This window comes from Cucurbita pepo, chromosome 17 (assembly GCF_057944985.1).
Source record: "Cucurbita pepo subsp. pepo isolate OVF chromosome 17, ASM5794498v1, whole genome shotgun sequence".
NCBI lineage: Eukaryota > Viridiplantae > Streptophyta > Magnoliopsida > Cucurbitales > Cucurbitaceae > Cucurbita > Cucurbita pepo.
Window position 1 is genome coordinate 1,406,856 of NC_141814.1, and position 21,838 is coordinate 1,428,693.

Consider the following 21,838-nt stretch of genomic DNA (forward strand, 5'->3'; position numbering starts at 1 on the left):
AGATATCGGCCTTGCGTTGCGAAAGGAACGTTCTGTTTTGAGTTGGAGCACCTTATCAACTGTCCTTTCAAGCAAGAGTTGTTTTAGATCAATGAATGAGAAGGAAGAGAGTGAATAGGGCACAGGAAATTCAGTCATCCAGGTTCGGAGCGGGAAGCAGGCATTCAGGCTGTGAGGCAATGAAATTGTTAGCTTTCATTCAGTCAGCTTGGTTCTTGGCTTTGCCATTTCCTCTCTCAAGCACTACTTGAAATGAAAGTGCAAGATCAATCAAACAAAGACTGATTTCAAACCTTGCTGTCGCCGAGTCAGTTCTTATGGCCGAATCCGCAGCAAGCGAATGCCTGAGTCATGGGACATTCCTTTCTTCAGTTGAAGCAAGTCATTTTGCTTTCCTTTCCTTCTCTGTCGGCGGGCTAACTAGAAAAGTACGCATTCAGCTGTGGTGGACTAGGACTCTTTTCATTGGTTTGGCATTGAGTAAGCGCGGCACTTAGAAAAGAGAATGCCGGATAAGATTTCATTCTCATAATCTGATTTGATTCTCTTTAGAAAGAGTGACCTGGCTTCGATTCAAAAGCTGTAGCTTGTTTGGAAAAGAAAAGAAAGAGGCTGTAGCCCACCCAACCCAATATTTGCTTACTGAGACCCGTTGTTCAAAGAAAGGGTAAAAGGAAGAGGTTACCTCTTTAAAAGGAGATTCACTATCAGACTCAGACACTCTGACTCGGTTTCGGACTCGGACTCTGGTTCTGACTCTAGATGCATAGGTCTGGACTCTTCTGCGAGGTACCAATTCTGGAGTGGAAGACCGAATCAACCCTATCCTATTGGCTCAATTTCATCTCCATCTTCAAGGACATAAACATTCTCAAAGAGAGTCCATGTTCTCTTCCCAATCCTTTTCCATCAGCTGCACCGGCTCACAGTCTTCTAGCTTGAGGCTGGTATCGAAGAAGATTGAAATCAAATAAACCCCGGCATTCTCTCTCTTTTAAGTAGTAGGGCAATACCAAGGCTCAGGAAAGCCACAAAAAGGAAATCTGCCCCTGAACAAAGTAAGCGTTAAGGGTTTTGAAGTAGGGATTTTCCAATCAAAAGTCTGGCCATTCCATTCTTTTTGGCCAAGACCCAACTTTGGATTCTTTCCTCTCGCTCCCTTTGATCTTCCTTCGAAGGAGCGTATCTATCTATCCTTTCCCGTATAGAGGTTGGGTATTCTGGTATTTCTGTTATGCCTTGCTGATTCTTCCCTAACCCCAAGGGAAGTAATCAATCTGCCTCATGATGTTAGTCACTGCGTGATTTGCATATGGGTCAAAGTAAAGACCAATGAGCTCCTTACTATCCAAATGGTCAAAAACCTGAACAGTGTCGAAATCAAACCCGGATAAAGATAAAGCGGCAAAAGAAGCCTCGGGTTGGATTTATAGTACTGGGGCATTATTGACCTTGCCATGTTTTCCATGCAAATCCCTGGTTACCACCGAAGGAAGTTCCGAGGGGGAATTCTTGTTTCAGGTGCACAGAGGATGGCCCCCCTTTTTGTGCAACCACAGTCTGCCAAGTAACAGATTCAAACATGCAGGCTCGATGAAATTGAGTACTGTAAAGTCAAAGTAGTCTGAGGAAAGAATTTTCATGCTCTCCCGATCATGCGGTCCAATGCTCACATCCAAGCTGTTAAACCTAAAATAGATCATAACTGTATATACTAAAATAGTCTAAGATTTACTAGTTGTTATGATTTGAAGGGTTTGTTACCAAATCTATGATTTTATGGTTTGTTACCAAATCATAGATTTGGAATGTAATCTTCATTATACGCATCTATAAATACATGAGGTCGTGACCCATATAGGTCATTGTGCCATTCAATCTAACATGGTATCAGAGCCAAGGTTTATTTTTTAAACTCCTCGCCATGTCTTCTTCCTCCTCTCCATCCACCATCTCCAACACCGTCTCAACTACCATGGCGACTTTTGGCCTTAAACAATATCCAATCCCTCTACACCATGTTGTCACAATTCGTCTAACCAAAAACAACTTCATCATATGGCGTGCCCAGCTCCTCCCCTACCTACGGAGTACGAAGCTTATGGGCTACCTCGATGGGACCAATGTTGCACCTGCCAAGCTGATCCCTTCCTCAACTGCTGCTGGTGCTGAGCTGGTCTCTAATCCGGCCTATAATCAGTGGTATGATCAGGATCAACAAGTCCTTAGCGGCCTTCTCTCCTCCATGTCTGAGGAGATTCTTCATGATGTGGTTGCCGCTACTACGTCCAAGGAGGCGTGGGATACCCTGCAGCGGATGTTTTCATCGTCAACTCGTGCTCGCACTACTCAGATTCGTGTTGAGCTCGCCACGTCCAAGAAACGAGATCAATCTGCTGCAAATTATTTTTGCAAGATCAAAGGGCTAGCCACCGAGCTGGCCGCCGCCGGCTCTGCCTTGCAGGATGATGATGTGATCGCGTATCTTCTCGCTGGTCTTGGCCCTGACTATGATCCCTTCGTCACCTCAATGACTACCAAGAGTGAAGCCCTCACCCTTGATGATGTGTTTGCACATCTAATGACGTATGAAGCTCGCCAACTACAACACCAGGCTGAACTTCAGTTAAATCTTGGATCTTCTGCCAATTATGCTAGTCGTGGTGGTCAGCAGAAGAATCGTGGGCGTAGGGATCGCGGTCGTGGTCGTTCTCAAGGTTATGCACCCTCTCATCCTGCTGGTGATCGTCGTGGCCCTTCTGCTTGTCCTTCCTGCCAGATCTGCGGCAAAGTGGGGCATACTGCTATCCGCTGCTGGCATAGGATGGATGAGTCCTATCAAGATGAACCTTCTTCTGCTCCTCCTACGGCACTGGCGACTACTTCCTCTTACAAGATTGACCCAAATTGGTACAGCGACACAGGCGCTACAGACCATATCACCAGTGACCTGGATTGTCTCGCTGTGCGTGAACGTTATCATGGAGGTGAACAAGTTCAAGTCGGCAATGGAGCAGGTTTGCGTGTTTTGCATACTGGTCATTCTCTAATTAATACTGCTACTCGTCCTCTTGCGTTGCGTAATATTTTGCATGTGCCTGAAATTTCCAAACATCTTCTTTCTGTTCATAAATTTTCTCGTGATAATGACGTATTCTTTGAATTCCATCCTTGGCATTTTTCTATAAAGGATCGACAGTCGAGGAAAAGTCTCCTAAATGGGAGGTGTGAATCTGGTCTTTATCCTATTAAGCCATCCGATGTCGATAATCTCAAGCACGCCTTGGTGAGCAGATCTACTACTCACGCCCAATGGCATGCACGTCTTGGACATCCTTCATCTCAAGTAATAAAATCCATTTTGCGTCTAAATAATATTTCGTGTGCTAGTGAGTCATCTTTGTCAGTTTGTAATGTGTGTCAGTTAGCAAAGAGTCATCGATTACCATATACTAGTTCTTCCCATAGGTCTTCGTCACCTTTGGAACTTATTTTTTCGGATGTTTGGGGCCCTGCACCTCCATCTGTTGGGGGTTTTAAATATTATATTAGTTTCATTGATGATTTCAGTAAATTTTCGTGGATCTATTTGATGCATGATCGTACAGAAGCTCCTCGTATATTTTTGCAATTCCAAGCTCATGTTGAGCGCCTCCTAGATACTAAAATCAAGTGGGTCCAATCTGATTGGGGTGGGGAATATCAGAAAATTCATAACACATTTTTTCGTTCCCTTGGAATTGGTCATCGTGTTTCGTGCCCTCACACACATCAACAAAATGGGTCTGCTGAACGCAAGCATCGTCATATTGTTGAAACTGGCCTAGCCCTTCTAGCTCATGCTCATGTACCTATTAAATTTTGGGACGACGCGTTTCTTACAGCCACATATCTCATCAATCGTCTTCCTACTCGTGTCATCGATAAAAAATGCCCCTTAGAGCTTCTTTTTCATACCCCACCAAATTACTCCTTATTAAAAAATTTTGGGTGTGCTTGTTGGCCTCATCTTCGTTCTTATAACAAACAAAAGTTCTCTTTTCGATCAAAGGAATGTGTCTTTCTAGGCTACAGTTCTTCACATAAAGGGTATAAGTGTCTTGACACCGATTCTGGTCGTGTCTATATATCTAGAGATGTCATATTTGATGAAAATGTTTTTCCATTCAAGAGAGCCTCACCTAATTCTTCCCCAATCATGCAGTCGACGCATAATGCCCCTGATTTGTGCACCTTGCATTTGGGTAATAGCAGTACTAATTTGGAGAATGATCACATGCATATGTCTGGGCCTACTAACTCTTTGGATGCAGAAAATTTGGTGTCTACATCAGCTTCGGAATTGCCGCAACAATCCTCCGCGTCGCTGCCATGCGAATCGGCGTTGGTTGTTCCGCCAATGATTGAGGCCTCGGCTCCTCCGCCAGCAGATGATATTGCGCAATGCCCGGTCGAATCCTCGGCCGTTGGTCAACCAACTGCTGTAGCATCGGTTGCTCCCCTCGCAACGGCTGATAGGGTCGTCCCCTCAAATGTGGATCCTGCACCTACTACTCATCCGTATGGTACTCGATTGAAGCACAATATCAAGAAACCCAAGGTGCGTACAGATGGAACAGTAACATATCTTGTAGCTCGGTCTTCTGCCTCTGAACCTACTTCACATATTACTGCTATTGAGCATCCCCTCTGGCGTCAGGCAATGAATGATGAATTTCAGGCACTTCAAAAAAATAAGACATGGCACTTAGTTCCTCCTCGTGCTGGTCTTAACGTTATTGATTGCAAATGGGTTTTCAAACTCAAACAAAAGCCAGATGGCTCTATTGATCGCTACAAAGCACGCCTGGTTGCTAAAGGTTTTAAACAGCAGTATGGCGTTGATTATGATGATACCTTTAGTCCAGTTGTTAAGCCCACTACCATTCGGCTCTTATTATCTCTTGCTATTTCTCGTGGTTGAGCTATTCGGCAGATTGATATTCAAAATGCTTTTCTTCATGGCCTTCTTAATGAAGATGTTTATATGAAGCAGCCCCCTGGATTTGTGGATTCTCAACACCCTGGTTATCTCTGCAAGCTGGATAAGTCGCTTTATGGCCTTAAACAAGCTCCGCGTGCCTGGTTTTCTCGCCTTAGCTCCAAACTATTACAGCTGGATTTTACACCTTCAAAGGCTGATGTCTCTCTTTTTATTTTTAACAAAACGGGCATTCAGATGTATATCCTCATCTACGTTGATGATATTATTATCATCAGCTCATCTTCTACGGCTACTGAGAAACTTCTTACACAGCTTCAGGATGATTTTGCCGTCAAGGATCTTGGTATTTTGAGTTATTTTCTTGGGATTGAGGTCCGCCATACTTCTAGTGGACTTATTCTGACACAACATAAATACATTCGAGATTTATTAGCCAGAACCAATATGCTCACCTCCAAAGGTGTGCCCACACCTATGCTTCCCAGTGAGAAGTTGTTATTGAATGGTGGTGAAAAGCTCTCACCTGAGGATACTACTCGCTATCGAAGTGTCGTTGGTGCTCTCCAATATTTGTCTCTGACACGTCCTGATATATCCTTCTGTGTCAACAGAGTGTGTCAGTTCATGTCCTCTCCGACTTCTATACATTGGGCGGCAGTCAAACGAATTCTCCGTTATCTACATGACACGATTGATATGGGTTTGTGTCTTACAAAGTCCAGCACTGATTTGTTGAGTGCCTTTTCAGATGCTGATTGGGCTGGGAATCCTGATGATCGTCGAAGCACTGGAGGCTATGTGATCTTCTTTGGTGGCAATCTTATCTCTTGGAGTTCGAGAAAACAATCGACAGTTTCTCGCTCTAGTACGGAAGCCGAATATAAGGCGGTTGCTGATGCCACTGCCGAATTAATTTGGATCCAAGTCCTCTTGCGTGAGCTCGGGATCTCGCAAGCGCGAGCGCCTAGCCTATGGTGTGACAACATTGGTGCCACCTACCTATCCGCCAATCCAATCTTTCATCGACGGACGAAGCATGTTGAGGTTGATTATCACTTCGTTCGTGAACGAGTATCGACTCGTCAGCTTGATGTTCGACTCATATCTTCCAAGGATCAGCTCGCCGATATCATGACAAAGCCACTGCCAGCTCCTTCTTTTAGCTATTTTAGGCGCAATCTGAACTTAGTAGTACATCGTCCAGATTGAGGGGGGGTGTTAAACCTAAAATAGATCATAACTGTATATACTAAAATAGTCTAAGATTTACTAGTTGTTATGATTTGAAGGGTTTGTTACCAAATCTATGATTTTATGGTTTGTTACCAAATCATAGATTTGGAATGTAATCTTCATTATACGCATCTATAAATACATGAGGTCGTGACCCATATAGGTCATTGTGCCATTCAATCTAACACAAGCTACACCTAAGACCTCTCTTTTGGTATTCTCATATGACTGAACAATCAGTTAAGAAGGAGTGAAAGATGATGCCTATATAATTTTTAATAACTTATATTAAGCAAATTGTATTATTAATAAATAAATTCTAAAAAATTGGACGGTTGTTACAATATTTAAATTTCCTATGTTTAAAACCACAAATAATTTAGGGTTAATATTATTTACTAAAGTTTAAATTCAAAACCCTCATTGAATTCAATTCCCAAAAATTTCATTTTATTATTTAGGGTAAGTTTTTCCGTCATTATCTGGTTCTATTTTTCCACGTGAGAATTGATCTAATTTAGGGTTTTGATGGCTAATGTCCATCGATGATCACTTTCTAGTACATTTAGGTTTTGATCATTGATCTCTTGTGTATAGGTCGAAGAAGGACTGGGTGGTTCGAGGATGAAGCCCAATCTGAACAAGAACAACTACTATATATTCAACTTTTTACGACGTGAAAAGCACTTGGAGAAGACACAGAACAACCTCTCCAAATGCATGAGTTTGATTGTTGAACATTAAAAGCATAGGAAATACACCCATTGGTTTGAAATTAGAGGTTTGGCCATTGATAAAAGAAAGTGGATGTCCTTTTGATACTCTCACCTCATGTCTCATAAATTTAAGGCAATCAAATATTATTGGGAAGTCCACAAGATTTTAGAGGCCCCAAAAATGCTTATTTGCAATTAATTAATCAATAATCATATTATCAATTTTTTATCGACAGACTATACGTCAATTTTTTATCGACAGACTATACGTTTAATGTAGAGATTAATGGGATAGAGACGCCTTTCCCAACTCTATCCCAAACTCCTGTTTCATTATTTAGCCTCCTAAAATTCTTCATTTATTCTTTGAAGAAAAAAGAATATATCTGGATCTAGTTGATGGAGAATAATCTCTCTCCACTCTCAGTGTAATCGAAATTTTTTGCTTCGTTTTGGGTAAGTTTGTGTGAGTTAAATTGACGTCTATAAATTTATGTTAGGTAAACTATAATTACTTTGATAACCATAATTATTGGATCAATCAATAATGAATAGTTTATTGTAAATAATATATATATCTAAAGCGTGCAACGTGTCCCGAACGAGTCGAAAAGTTATTATATTAGTAAATATAAAGGGGGATTGAGTCTCAAAAGCAAATAACAATCCCCTGTTCCAAAAATCTTTTTGAAGTTTGGGAATGATGAGGTTAAGATATGAAATTTAATCGATAAATCATTCAACTAAGTATATCATTAGAACGAGCTCACTAATTAAGCTGGCATCGATAATCTTGTCTCCTTAAACTTATAAACATTAAAATGTGCCATTTTCTTATTTTATCAATAGCTTCGTATTTTAATCATTAAAAAAAGTTTGGTATCGCTTCAGATACCTTGCTAGAAGATATTGTCCTCTTTGGGCTTTCCCTTTCGGGCTTCCCCTCAAGGCTTTAAAACACAAGGTTTCCACACACTTATAGATTGGTGGTTTGACATCACAATCCACCCCCCTTTGGGACCCAACGTCCTCGCTGGCACTCTTTGCTTCCTCCAATCGATGTGGGACCGCCCCCAAATCCACCTCCCTTTGAGGCCCAGCGTCCTTACTGGCAGACTACCTCGTGTCTAACCCCTTCGGGGAACTCGTCCGGTAACCTGGCTCTGATATCATTAGTAACGTCCCAGATCCACCGCTAGCAGATATTGTTCTCTTTGTGGATGAGATCCCACATCTATTTGAGAGGGAAACAAGACATTCATTACAAAGAGCGTGGAAACCTCTCCTAACATATGCGTTTTAGAATCTGGAGAAATTTGAAAGTAAAAATTCAAATAAGACAATATTTACTAGCATTTACCAATTTGAGAGCAGGTATCAGACAACTTGTGTGCCAAATGTAGGAAGGTTGTTACGTTTACCTAATTTATATTTTTGTACGTTACATAAGAATTTTTGAAGAAATTTGTTAATAAACATATTAATAAATAATTATATAATAATAATAATAAGAAGGAATCATTATGGTTATAACTTTTATTAATTTCTTCACTAAAATCAATAAGTAATTGACAGATAATAGCAATGGATATTGAAAGACTTTATCTTAACAAAAAAGAATAATTACATTTGAAAAAAAGCTGAATTTTTGTCCCCTTTAATGGAAACCTATTTCATTAATTTTAATCATAATTTTCAAAAAAAAAAAAAAAAAAAGCAACTTATAACTTTTTGTTTTTATATATAATATAAATAGAAATATAGTTTTAACTTTACTTAATATTCGGTCAAAAGGATGTAAAACTTTTATTTAATACTTTTTTTTCTAATTTTTTAAATTATTTTTTCATTGTATTTTACTCTCAATCTTTATTGACTATGTTAAAAGATTTGATTAAATTAAAATTAAGACCAAAAATTTATTAAATAATTTAAAAACTAATAGACTAAATTCATTTAATAATATTAAACTTTAAGCTAAATTGATAAAAATAACTCTAAATAGCGAAAGTTTCAATAATATCTCAACTAAAAAAATATAAAAACTATTTATGGATACTTCATAGATTATTTTCGCATTTTTTAATGTTACTTTTGAAAATTAATGATTTTTTTTTTTAAAAAAATAAGAGTATTAATGAAAAAACAAATTAGAGGTTAATTTTATATAATATTAAAAGTGTAAATATGTTTTAAATATTAGTATTTGTCAAATATTTTTTAAAATAAAAAAATGGGTAAGAAAAAATTACCATGATTAAAAATTAATAAACAAATTATCTCGTACTGTCATACTTTATTTGGACCTTTCGAGCGATTTACTATTTTACCCCGGATACAGAGGGTCATCAAACAGTCCACTAGAACTAAGGGCATTGGCGTAAATTCAATATAATTGACTCACAACGAATAAGAAATCGCCACGTTACATCGGCATAATACCTTTCACCCTCCACGTCATCAATTCTGACATTATAAAAATGAAAAATAACACATGCCATGGGGTTATGACGTGGCTAAACAGTCCCAGTCAGCAATCTGAAATTGTTATAAAGAAGTCCAGCCCCAAATTTGTTTACTCCACAATCCGCCTTTTGAGAATCACAAAAATCCCTGCAAAACTTCTGTATCTTAATCATCATCTTCACCGGCGACGACCATCGGGCCGGTGAAATGAATATTCCAGCGACTGATTCTTCACAATCCGCTCGCACTCTTCGAATCTCCGATCATCGCCGTCATGTATTTCACGAAAAGCTCTGATCCGAATTCCATTTCCTCGTTCGCTTAGTTACGAAGTTATCCGCGCTAGTTCCATGGAATTTCGGGGAAAGGTATCCATCTCTAGCATCCTCTTGGTTAAATTTTTGGTATATTCTGACTTCTAAGGTTTCTTTTATTCTGTAATTTTGAATTTGAGAAGAGTGTTTGGTGGAGGAGAATGAATTTTGAACTGGAGTATTGTTTTCTTGGCAGTAATTTCTCTGAATGTTCATCAATTTTGTGTAATTTCTCTGATTTCTAAGAGCGGGATGAATGTATGAAAAGGAAAATTAGAAGCATCGAGCTTGTGTTCATCTTCTTTGATTTTATTATGAATCGGTGCTTATTAATTGATTCTAATAATGGAGCAGAGATGAAGAGCGTCGTAATTACTAATTACTGCATCATAAAGAAAGCCTGAGGGTTTTAGAGTTCAGATTAAGCTTAAAACCCTCATTTACTTTTTTTATTCCTGTTTTGAAAAAATCTGTTCGTACCTTTTCTTCGTTTCATCTCCAGATGAAGATTCAGCCTATTGATATCGATCCTCCAAATGGAAGGGTTGCCATTCGTAATGATCCAGGCAAGCCGATGCTGAAATCGCGTTTGAGAAAGCTCTTCGATCGGCCGTTTCCGAATGTTCTAAAGAATTCTTCAGCGGAAAAGCCCATAGCGACTGGAGAGGCCGCACAGCTCATCGTCAATAAAGATGGAGTGGGTGAGTTCGAGCCGAGCTCCATCTGTTTGGCTAAAATGATTCAGTGTTTTATAGAGGAGAGCAACGAGAAGCAGTCGTCAGTGGCCACTGCTATGAAAAATGGTCGCAACCGCTGTAATTGCTTCAACGGAAACAGTAATGACAGTTCCGACGATGAGTCCGATGACTTTGGTGAATCGGTAACAATCGGATCATCTGGTGCAGATGTTTCCGATTTACTCAAGGTAAACGCCACTTCGATTATTCTCTGAAAATTAGTACTCTAAGGTCTTGAAAACTTAAATTGATCCGAATCGATTTTGGGAATCAGAGTCTGATTCTCTGCGCCAGTGTAACCGAGAGAAATCTCTTAGCGGACACCGCAAAGATTGTTGAGAAGAACAATAAAATTCACAAAATGAAGAACGATTTGAGAAAAGTTGTCACGGATGCGCTTACATCTCTCGGTTACGATTCTTCAATCTGTAAATCAAAATGGGACAAATCTCCTTCATATCCTGCAGGTACTCACTCTTCTAAGAACAAAACCAAACAATGAAACAAAAAAAAAAAAAAAAAAAAAAAAAAAAAAACTCCAGTAGATTCGAATTAAACTGAATATTCTTGGTGTAGGGGAATATGAATACATCGATGTGATGGTGGAGGGCGAGAGATTGGTGATAGACATAGATTTCAGATCGGAGTTTGAGATCGCTCGTTCGACTGGTGTGTACAAGGCGATCCTCCAAGTACTTCCGACTATCTTCGTCGGCAAAACGGATCGTCTAGGTCAAATCGTCTCGATCGTATCGGAGGCGGCGAGACAGAGCTTGAAAAAGAAGGGGATGCACTTTCCGCCATGGAGGAAAGCCGAATACATGAGATCCAAATGGCTTTCCTCTCACATCAGATCCAAACCTCCAAATCCATCGCAAAACGAGAACGAAATCACGGACGAGGACCGAAGCGACAGCAGCGAGCAGTCCTCGATAGAGACGGACTGCGAAGAATTCGAAATGATTTTCGACGAGGAAACGACGACGACAACATCACCTGAGAGTGATTCGATGAAATCATCGCCTCCGCCGCAGAAATGTTTTAATGGCGGTGAGAAGGCGGCTGTGGCAGTGACGGCCTGGCAACCTCCGGCGATCAAACCGAAGAGTCTCGATAAAGGAGCGAAGATCGTTACTGGATTGACATCGATCCTCAAAGAGAATCCGTAGAAATTTTGTTTATTTTTTTGTATTGAAAATCTAAAATATCATAAACAAAAGAAAAAAAATAATAATTAAGTGGGTAAATATTAAATATCAGGATATATATAAATGTCCTTTTGTTTAGTGGAGGAAAAAAAAAAAAAAAAAAAAAAAAAAAAGGAAAATCCTTCCGTTTTTGGTTGAAAATTTGGATTGCCAATCGTCTTTGTAATTTTTTTTTTTTTGAAAAAAACATATATTGTAGAATTTTGCAATAGTAATAAGAGTTTTTTTTTTTTTTTTTTTTTAAGATGAAGAATAATTTATTAAATAAAATACAAAGTTTGTTAGGACTCGACCAAAGTCTAAGCTTTTGTCACATTTGTGGAAACTTCTTGATCATGGCTGGCAACACGCGTTTTTTTGATTTGTTTCGTTATCTATGTACTTTTGGCATTAGCCTGTGAGCAATTCATTCGCGACTTCTTTTTTTAGTTAAAGAATAATTTATTAAATAAAAATACAAAGTTTGTTAATATTTTTATTAATTTATTTTTAAAATATAAGAGTTTTTTTATAATTGAATCGAAGAGTGAATGCTTCCTAAAAGGGAACAGCAGGACGACTTAAAAGCATAATTTTGCCAAAATATTTATACATCAAAATTAATAATTTCTCGTCTTTTGAGAGCTTTTCTTTCCCTTTTTAATTTCGAATTATTTATTTATTTTTTAAAAAACTACTTTTATGAAAAACAATGTTCCAATTAATGTGAACATTTAGAAAAAAAAAAAAGTTTCCTTTACCACACTTATTAATTAAACTGAGTAAAATAACATAAACAATAATATTAATAATTGAATTTGGATTTAATTATAAATTGTGGGAAAAAATTATATATATATATATATATATATAATTAATTAATTTAATTTGAATGGTTTTCTAAGAAACCCATTCAACTTCTTGTTATTTTTAACTAAATAATGGGTCCATTTAATATTCTCATGATTCCCCCTTTATTTTTTTATTATACATTTTTGGTTATTACCCTTTTAAAAATATAATAAAATTATAATATTAGCTCCAAGCCAAATAATCATCGACACAATCAAGACATTTAATTATTTAAAACTTAGGTCATGAAAAGAAGCTCGTCACATATTTAAATCCTATTTGAATAATTAATATCTTATCCAATAATATATCCAATTTGGATATTATTTTCATTTTTTTTTCAATTATTTTCAAATAAGTGACTTAGTTGAATAGTTCTTATCCTTGACTTTAGGTTCAATTGGATTAGAGTTTGATTATAGAGTATCGTCAATCAAAAATCATCTTTTGAAAAAAAAAAAAAAAAATCGATTAAAATTTAATTTTGTTGATATAACTTTTTTCTGTACAAAATTGGATTAAAAACTTTAATATTTCAAATATTGAGTAATTTTAACTTATTTAAAAAATTATAGTATATTTTTAAAAAATTGCATTCAAAAGACTTAAAATTTTAATTCGACATCTAATAATCATGATATTCTCCTACATCTCTTACGACATAATCATGTTACTTACTCTTTTCCTTCTAAGAGCATAGACTATTCTCATAGACTAACACGAGTCTTTTCAAAATGTTTTATTCTCACTCACGTGCATTTTAGAAATATTTCATTTTTTTTATTAAAATGAAGAATATTAGTTTATTTTATTAAAAAAAAAAAAAAAAAAAAACCACTAATGGTTTTAATAAATTTGGATTTTTCTTAACACTAGTTTGAAAAGCTTGTTTTTATAGCTTATTTTTAGATGGTAATAAATCAATTAATGAAAACTAAGTTTATTTATTGAAAGATTCAATAAATAATAATATATTATCCTTTACATTATTTGATTTTAAAAAAAATTAATAATGAATGTCTTGTTTTCAATATGACCTATTTATCATTATCAATAAATAAATTAATCTATCAATAATTCAATTGATAGTAAATAAAAATTAAATGATAATAATGAGTGTAATAGAGACCCTTTTGAATTATAATATTGCAATATTAATTAAAACTTAATTGACTTAAAAATAATTTTTATGCATAGCTATTTTAATATTCAAATAATATTTAAACCGTGTTTATTAAAAAATCTACAACGACCTATCATTTTACACTCAACGAATGAGGCGTTATTCAAAAATAAAATATTTAATAAAATTATTATCACGAATCTCTCAAAATAAAAATAAAAAAAATAATTTAAATTTCTTGAAGTAATTTAAAAATTGAGAGTCCAATAAAACAAAAATATTTGCATAATGTAAAAAGGATAATCATCTTATAAGGAAACTAGCTTTCAAAAATGGATAAGCCAGATGAGACATGACATTGCATTGGTTTCTCCAAAGTTTGATTCAGCTCTTCTTGTTCTTCGTGTTCTTAGTCATCAATAACTTTACTACAGATGGATTGTGAGATCTGGAGAGGAGAACGAATCACTTCTTATAAGAGCATGAAAATCTCTCCCTAACAGATGCGTTTTAAAATTATGAGGCTGAAGGCGATACGTAACGGACTAAAGCGGACAATATTTGCTAGTGGTGGAGTTAAGTTATTACAAATGGTATCAGAGTTACATCGAGCGAATGCTAGCGAGGACGTTGGACTCTTTAGGGGGGTGGATTGTGAGATCCTATATCGGTTAAAACTGTGAGACTGATGGCAATATGTAACGGGTCAAAGTGAATGATGTCTATTTGCAGTGCGCTTGAGCTGTTACAAATAGTATCAGTGAGATGTGGAGGCATGGATTGTGAGATTACACGTTAGTTGGAGAAGGGAACGAAGTATCTTTTATAAGAGTGTGGAATCCTCTCCCTAACAGACGCTTTTTAAAACCGTGAAATTGACAACGATACGTAACGAACCAAAGTGGGCATGAGCTGTAACATGGATACATGCGGACCAATTAGTTCAACAGCTTTGAACTTAAATGCCTGCATTACTCACAAAATCACATATCATCGACGTGTCATCAGTGAGATGCCACTCTAGAATAGTTAGAATTCTAACCTTGTGTCAAGACCTACGGGTCAAGAGTCAGTCTAATTGTTGCGATTTTTTACAAGAAGGTGAACATTAAACAGATAGGTAGGGTAACGCCCAAACTTGGCTATCTCCAGAATTCCCTTGGAGGTTCCAACTGAACACATTTTACACAAGAAATTTGAAGAACTATGCAGAAATCGTGTGCCACAGAAAACCTTAGAAAGATGACGAGAGAAACAGAGATTCGTCCGGTTGAGGAAGCCCAATAAGCTCTGTTTCTACATTTATGGGCTAGGAGCTTGCTCAAATCACCTTCCAAAACCCTTTCCAATTGCACAAATTATTTATGGATACGTGAGATCTCACCTTGATCAGAAAGAGGAACGAGTAGAACGCTAGGTCTCAAAGGTTTGATGGATTGTGAGATCCCACTTCGATTTTGGAATGAGAATAAATTATTCGTGTGGAAACCTATTATTAGTAGGCGCATTTTAAAAACCAAAGTTCCAAAACCAAAAAATGACAATATGTGCTAGCAGTGAGGTTGTATTGCTATATCTCTCTTAATATTATTAAATGCAAAAGGGAAGCAATTTTAAATCTTCGGGTATGGGTGCCTGTGTATCCTTTGTACAAGATTGAAAAGAATGCATTAGATGGATATTCGAGACATCGATAATAAGAAGAAATCCTCCAATTGTTGTTTGAATAAACGACTTGATTTTGATTTGATACTTCGTTCCTATAGAGCTGAAATCGCAAGTAATCGTCAGTTAGAAGACCAACCACATGGAGGGGAAGAAAGAATTTTATTTTTTCTTTCTTATCTAATTTTTATCTAAATTTTAAAACACAAAGTAAAAACAGTAATAAAAGAGTAACTAAGAACTTAAATATTTTCTTTTAAAAAAAAATATTATGAGAAACAAACAAAAAAAATTAAAAAAAAAAAAAAAAAACTATTAAACCATATTAAATTATAGAATAAAATTTGTATTTTTGGAGGTATAATTAGGGGAATATTCTTAAATTTTATTCTTTTAATATTTTCGAGACACCTAATCAACAAATAATAGGAGCGTAGTCAACTTCTCCAAATTTGGACCCCACATTTCCGAATCGATGAACTGTATCTCCACGTGTCAACTCCACTGTCGCCAAATTTCTTAAATCGCTACTGCTTACTCCACGTCATAACTCCATTCACAGTCGACAGCAGCCACGTCACCCATCAGCTCTTAAATTTTCCGACCGTTGATAGAGGACCGATGCAACTTTAGATTACAATTTTGACCCTCGGTAAAGTTTTAAGTCTCATTCAAAGTTTAACACAGTAAATTATCAAAACTTAATTTGAATGATAAATTAAATGATAAATTAAACTTGTCCCTCACATTATCTCGAAACTGACCCCTCAACACGGATTACAAAAATGGCAAAAACGTTAATCATGGTAAAAAATAAGAAGGGCATTTTGGTGAATAAAAGAAAAAGAAAAAGAAAACTCCTAAAATTTCTATGGAAAAGGAAATTCCCAACGAACGCGAAAATGGAGCCTATAAAAACCCTTTTCCCTAAATTGAAACGAAACATCAGTCGGTAATCTCCGTTTCGATTACCGATATTTCACAATGGAGTCCGGTGGTCCGCCCACCCCTCCGCCGCTCCCGCCGCTGCCCACCGGCGCCATCCTTCTCGGCAAATATCAGTTAGGTCGTTTTCTCGGCCGTGGAAGCTTCGCTAAGGTGTACCAGGCTCGTTCTCTCGCCGATGACTCCATCGTCGCCATTAAAATCATCGACAAGAACAAAACCATCGATGCCGCCATGGAGCCTTGCATTATCCGTGAGATCGCCGCGATGCGCCGCCTTCAGCACCATCCAAACATCCTCAAAATCCACGAAGTCATGGCGACAAAGACGAAGATCTATCTCGTCGTCGATTACGCCTCCGGTGGTGAACTCTTCGCGAAACTCCTCCGCCGTGGTAGGTTAACGGAATCCTCCGCTCGCCGCTACTTTCAACAACTCGTCTCTGCTCTGCATTTCTGTCACCAAAACGCCGTCGCTCATCGCGACATCAAACCCCAAAATCTCCTCCTCGACGAAGACGGTAACCTAAAGGTCTCCGACTTCGGTCTCTCAGCGTTACCAGAACAAATCAAAGACGGAATGCTCCACACAGCGTGCGGAACCCCTGCTTACGCAGCGCCAGAGGTAGTCACCAGGAGAGGCTACGACGGCGCAAAAGCCGACGCGTGGTCATGCGGCGTTATCCTCTTCGTCTTACTCTCCGGACACCTCCCATTCACCGACAACAATCTCGTGGCCATGTACAGTAAAGTTTACCGCCGGGAGTATCAATTTCCCGATTCGATTTCTAAGCCGGCTAGGCATTTGATTTTCCAACTTCTGGATCCAAATCCGAACACGAGGATGAGCATCGAGGCGTTGATGCAGCACTCGTGGTACAAGAAATCGGTGCGATCGAAGCCCCAAATCAGCAACAGAAGCTTGTTCGAATCGTTGGGTAATTACAAATCTGAATTGGGGGTTTCTGGATTAAATGCTTTTGATATAATTTCAATGTCATCTGGTTTGGATCTGTCGGGGCTGTTTGAGACAACGGATGATTGTAAGAAGAAGAGATTCACGACGGCGGTGAGCGTGGAGAAGGTGGAGGAGAGAGTAACAGAGATCGGTGGGGAATTGGGGTACAGAGTGGAGAAAGGGAAGAGCGGAGCAATTGGGTTAGGGAAAGGGAGGATGATTTTGGTGGTGGAGGTTTTGGAAATCACTGCTAATCTCTTAATTGTTGAAGTCAAGGTAGCTGAATCCAAAGCTGAGTTCGAGAGGATGCATTGGGGGGATTTGAAAGCCAAGTTGCAGGACATTGTTGTTTCTTGGCATACCAATGAGGAGGCCATATGATTCACAAGCTAGTCTTCTTTTCGGGTGCTCGGAAGGTAGTCGAGCCGGGGCCGGGCCTCGGCTCAGGCTCCATCTTGGCATTGGTCAGGGGTATTGTTGAAGGTGTTTGTTTATATGGAAATTGGACTAGAAGAGCTTAATTGAGGGGAGGAGAGGGGGAGGTCTAACATGTTTGTGGTGTATTGTTAGAAATGGTATGGTGTTTAATCTTGTGAAAGTTGATTTCAGGAACTGAAATGAACTGAGAAAAGAAAAAGATTTCACCCATGCTTCATTAATGGAAACATTCAATAACATGTTAGATTTAATAAACTAGATTATCTTTATGCATTAGAGGGTTTGGACATATAACGGCCCCACCTTTTTAAAACTCTCCCATTAATTTTTTTTTTTTTTTTATCAATAATTCATACTTATTAAATACCATCTTTGATAAAATAGGGTAAAATTTATAAATAAATACAAATAAATCTATAATTATTCTAATAAAATATATTCATAGACGAAATTTAAAAATAATAAAAATAATTAACAAATAAATCTATAATTATTTAAATAAAGATTTTGTAAAATAAAATATATCGAAAATTATAAAAAACAAATAGTTTAAAGAAATGGTGCATAAAGAAAATAAAATTTTTATAAAAGACTTATTGTATGATTGTTATGAAGGGGAGGGTCTTAAATTAAAAAATAATAATGTAAATTGTGATGTATGTACGTGTCCAAAAACTCTGATATAATCGTGTTATTTAAAATTATTTACTTTATACAATATTTTGAACAACTCAATATTTTTACTTTTGATAAAACTCTTATTTAAAATAAGAAAAATTATGGATTGAGAGAAGCAAAACAACGTTTTTCAACCGAAAATTTCAATTTCAAAAAATGCATTTAATAATATGTAAAATGAAAACAATATATTTTAAAATTATTTAAATATATGTATGAATATTAAACCTAATATACTTTCTGTCCTATAAATCATATTCTTTACTACTTTATAAATAATATATTAAAAATTAGTATAAAATATATGAATAGTTTATTAATTTATTTATGTAATAAATAATATATTTAAAAATAATATAAAATACAACCTATTAAATTTTGAAGTCTTTTTAGTTTTTTTTTTTTTTTTAATTTAAAAGAGAGAATATATTCAATAATCGAGTTTCATAATCTTTCTATTTACATCATAGTCTTTGTACAAAACAAAGATCAAAATTGTTATTTATTATTTTTTTTTTTTTCCTTTTTACAACTGAAATGCTAAACTCAATATTCCAGAACAAAAATAGGATTTGAATTGGAATTTAAGAAAAAATAAAAAAATTAAATTTGCCAACGAAAATGGGATTTTAGAAAATGAACAGAATTGCCGTGAGCAATCTGTCCCACATCGGTTGAACTTAGAAGCAAGAGCAGGAGACTGGGTATAAAACAGGCCTGCATACGCCGTTCTAAAGCATACCTTTCTCGGCCTTTTGGCTAAGATCAAGTGTAGTATCTGTTCTTATCAGTTTAATATCTGATACGTGGGCCATTGGCCCACATGATATTAAATTAATTTTTCAAGGGGGAGAGCCCACCACAGTAGCTTGCTATTGGGGCTCTCGAGCATCGCCTATTCGTTGCACTACAGTGTGGGCCAGGCGCACCCCTCCAATATTCAGTTGTTAAAGCTTCTCAGTTTTATGGAATTATCAACACTCCATAAAGAGACTTCGGAATATATATATCGTAATAAAAGTATATATTAATTACAATTTGATTTCATCAGCAAATTTATGTTACAAAACTTGAATAAATTCATCACATATCGTTCTGTGTTAATTTCTCAGTCCCCCAACTTCTGATCCTTTCATGATTCTCATCCTCTTGCACGACGAAATAAACATCCTGCATTTAATTCATCACCAAATCAAATAAGCTCATGAATTTAATTAAATACAGATTTGGAATTTCAGGGAATTGTTAGAACAACTCACCGCCATGGAACATCGCCCACCAGCATCCAATCTCCGTCTTTATCTTCATAAGTTGGGGCATAATCCGATCCCCGGTACCCTTCTCTTTCACAGTACGCCCCGATTCTGAACTTGAACATCTCCTCTAAACCCTTGAGAAGTTCAGGGTACCCCTTGTAGAGACCCACATCGATCTTCCTCAAATAAGGAGCTCCATCCATACTTACTTTCACATAAATCCCTCCGCCCTCCGCCGCCGTGGTTGCCTCTGTTTTCTTGGGAAGCAGAGTAGTTTTCCTAAAGGATCTAATCGGCGGCCACCCAACAACCTGAGACCTACAAAACCCAAATTGAGAATCAAAACAGAGCCCCAAAAACCATAACAAAGAGTCGTAATCGAAACGGCGCATACTTGGGTGGAGGAGCAGAGTCGTTCTGTAAATTTCTCTTGTTAGTTCGAACCCCAGAAGAGTTGTCTGCAGAGCCGTCGCTTTCGGCGGCGGTTCCTGGGAGGCCGAGGCGGAGCTCGGTGGCTCCGAGATTGAGATCGGAGAGCTTGGAATCCATTTTTTTTTTTTTTTTGTTTGGGAGAGAAGAAAAAGGTGGTTTTATAGATAAGATGAAGAAGGGGATGAGGATGGGAATTTGTCGGCGGGAATGGGAGCAGACAGCGGCAAAGGAGGGACAGAGGAGGGGACAGGAAGAGCAGTGAAAATGGACGGTTGAGATGCGTTTACGTGGCTGTGAGAAACCCAATCGGGAGCGTTGGATATTAAGGTACAAGCATTGCCATGTGATGTGGGGGCCCCATAGCCTTTACAATTATATAAAATTAAACATTTTATATAATTTATATATTTATACAATTTTCTCAAAATATTTAAAACAAACACAATTAAATTATATTCTTTCTAGAAGAAGTTACTTTATAATTACATGGAAAAATTAAAAAGAAAAAAAAAATCCAGTTGACTAAGTCAAAGTCGTCTCTAGTTGACCAACTTGAGTTACGCCTAAAAAATTGGGGAAGATATTAAAATAAAATAAAAAAAAAGTTTAAAACCGTCCTGAAATTTTATTATATATAAATATTAGTTTTTAAAATTTAATAATTTAATAATTTATTTTTTGTTTCTTGTTCTCTATTTGGTGGTGGTTGAGTCCCACGAACCAAAGGACCCATCCTCCCCCACCTCGTGCGCGTCTTCTAACTCATTAATGCTTTCAAATCTCGACCCTTGTTATTATTATTTTGGTTTTATAATGTTACGATAATGACTCTGTTATTCTTTTGCATCGAGTGAGATAAGATTGTTCTAAATAAAATATGTTTAATTTTGAAGTTTCTATGGTTAAGTTGTCGAAATAAAAAGTATACCTTGTTGATATAGATAGCGACTTTAAATTATTTTAAACATTCGAATGTGTTGTTGATTTATTTATGAACAACTCATTTACGTGTTGCATTTACAATAAAAAATTTCAATTTTATCGTTTCACACAAATAAAATCAATTTGAAAAAGTGAAAGAAACAAAACATTTGAAAAGGAGTAGTTTTTATGGTGATAGTCTTTTTAGGCATGATTAAAATTTGAAAGAACACAACCTTTTTGACTAAACAGCTAATTATTTATTAATTTCAACTTTTCAAATTAAGTGACAAAAAAGGAAAAGAAAATTTTTGCCGACTTAAAATTATTTTAAATTAAGAAAAATTAAAATTTTAAAGGAAAAAAAAATGATTATTTATCACCATCATCATCACCTATCTACAACAACGAGATATTAGTGAGCTATTATTGTCCCTAGCTCTTTAATAGTGAGTACAAAGGGCGGTGCCTAACTCTTTTGTCTCTAATAAAGCTACTGAATCATACCTCTGTTTTTAGGAGTTACACGAGTCTATATGCTATAATGGTATATTACATATAGAGATTATGAAAATAATTTTTTATGTTATATTGATAAAATTGAACCTAACTATAATATCTCGAACTAATTAAAAGAGGGCAAGAGAGTCAAACTGGATGAACCTAACCCAAAATGGAGCCCCTAGCTTCGTACCCAACTGACCACACCCTAGGGTTTATATGGTCGTGGGGAAACAATACGTACCTTGGGCCAAAATCTCAAGAAATTGATTAAGATACCTATGACTGTCTTGACTCATTATCAAACCCTTAGGCCAAAAGGAAGACCAACCCGACCCTAATCCTAGGTTGTCAAGTAGAAATAGATAATTATGCTTTACAGTTAAAAGTCGAAACTGAATTCTCTTACTCCAACATCTCTAACTCAAAAGAT

The 21,838-nt window shown here is 36.7% G+C and overlaps 3 protein-coding genes and 2 non-coding genes across 5 annotated transcripts; 4 read left to right on the forward strand and 1 right to left on the reverse strand.

Annotated features, from left to right (window-relative positions):
* Positions 1-2,455: 2,455 nt before the first annotated feature.
* Positions 2,456-2,595, forward strand: LOC147787393 (small nucleolar RNA Z247). The gene has a single exon (XR_015413572.1). It is a non-coding gene; the product is annotated as a small nucleolar RNA Z247 (small nucleolar RNA).
* Positions 2,596-9,454: 6,859 nt separating this feature from the next.
* Positions 9,455-11,971, forward strand: LOC111779410 (uncharacterized). Its single transcript, XM_023659582.2, has 4 exons — positions 9,455-9,767; positions 10,216-10,638; positions 10,725-10,917; positions 11,027-11,971. The coding sequence occupies exons 1-4, from the start codon at positions 9,750-9,752 to the stop codon at positions 11,617-11,619; spliced, it is 1,227 nt and encodes a 408-aa protein (XP_023515350.1). The 5' UTR covers positions 9,455-9,749; the 3' UTR covers positions 11,620-11,971.
* A 4,235-nt stretch (positions 11,972-16,206) lies between these two features.
* On the forward strand, positions 16,207-17,872 carry LOC111778928 (CBL-interacting serine/threonine-protein kinase 7-like). The gene has a single exon (XM_023658940.2). It carries the CDS (start codon positions 16,262-16,264, stop codon positions 17,558-17,560), a length of 1,299 nt encoding a protein of 432 aa, XP_023514708.1. The 5' UTR covers positions 16,207-16,261; the 3' UTR covers positions 17,561-17,872.
* A 1,161-nt stretch (positions 17,873-19,033) lies between these two features.
* Positions 19,034-19,229, forward strand: LOC111779430 (U2 spliceosomal RNA). Its single transcript, XR_002812696.2, has one exon. It is a non-coding gene; the product is annotated as a U2 spliceosomal RNA (small nuclear RNA).
* A 51-nt stretch (positions 19,230-19,280) lies between these two features.
* Positions 19,281-20,128, reverse strand: LOC111779306 (auxin-induced protein 22B). The gene is made up of 3 exons (XM_023659428.2): positions 19,946-20,128; positions 19,555-19,869; positions 19,281-19,465 (listed from the first exon to the last, which is right to left on the reverse strand). Exons 1-3 carry the CDS (start codon positions 20,098-20,100, stop codon positions 19,396-19,398), a joined length of 540 nt encoding a protein of 179 aa, XP_023515196.2. The 5' UTR covers positions 20,101-20,128; the 3' UTR covers positions 19,281-19,395.
* Between the last annotated feature and the right edge of the window lie 1,710 nt (positions 20,129-21,838).

What these genes read in the sequence shown, in the direction of transcription:
- LOC111778928 (XM_023658940.2), top strand. Translation starts at nt 16,262, where the DNA reads ATGGAGTCCGGTGGTCCGCCCACCCCTCCGCCGCTCCCGCCGCTGCCC.
- LOC111779410 (XM_023659582.2), top strand. An exon ending in ATGTTTCCGATTTACTCAAG is followed by an intron (nt 10,639 to 10,724) that starts GTAAACGCCACT and finishes TTTGGGAATCAG; the next exon opens with AGTCTGATTCTCTGCGCCAG. An exon ending in ATCTCCTTCATATCCTGCAG is followed by an intron (nt 10,918 to 11,026) that starts GTACTCACTCTT and finishes TTCTTGGTGTAG; the next exon opens with GGGAATATGAATACATCGAT.
- LOC111779306 (XM_023659428.2), bottom strand. Translation starts at nt 20,100, where the DNA reads ATGGATTCCAAGCTCTCCGATCTCAATCTCGGAGCCACCGAGCTCCGC. An exon ending in GACTCTGCTCCTCCACCCAA is followed by an intron (nt 19,870 to 19,945) that starts GTATGCGCCGTT and finishes TGGGTTTTGTAG; the next exon opens with GTCTCAGGTTGTTGGGTGGC. An exon ending in GTGGGCGATGTTCCATGGCG is followed by an intron (nt 19,466 to 19,554) that starts GTGAGTTGTTCT and finishes AATTAAATGCAG; the next exon opens with GATGTTTATTTCGTCGTGCA.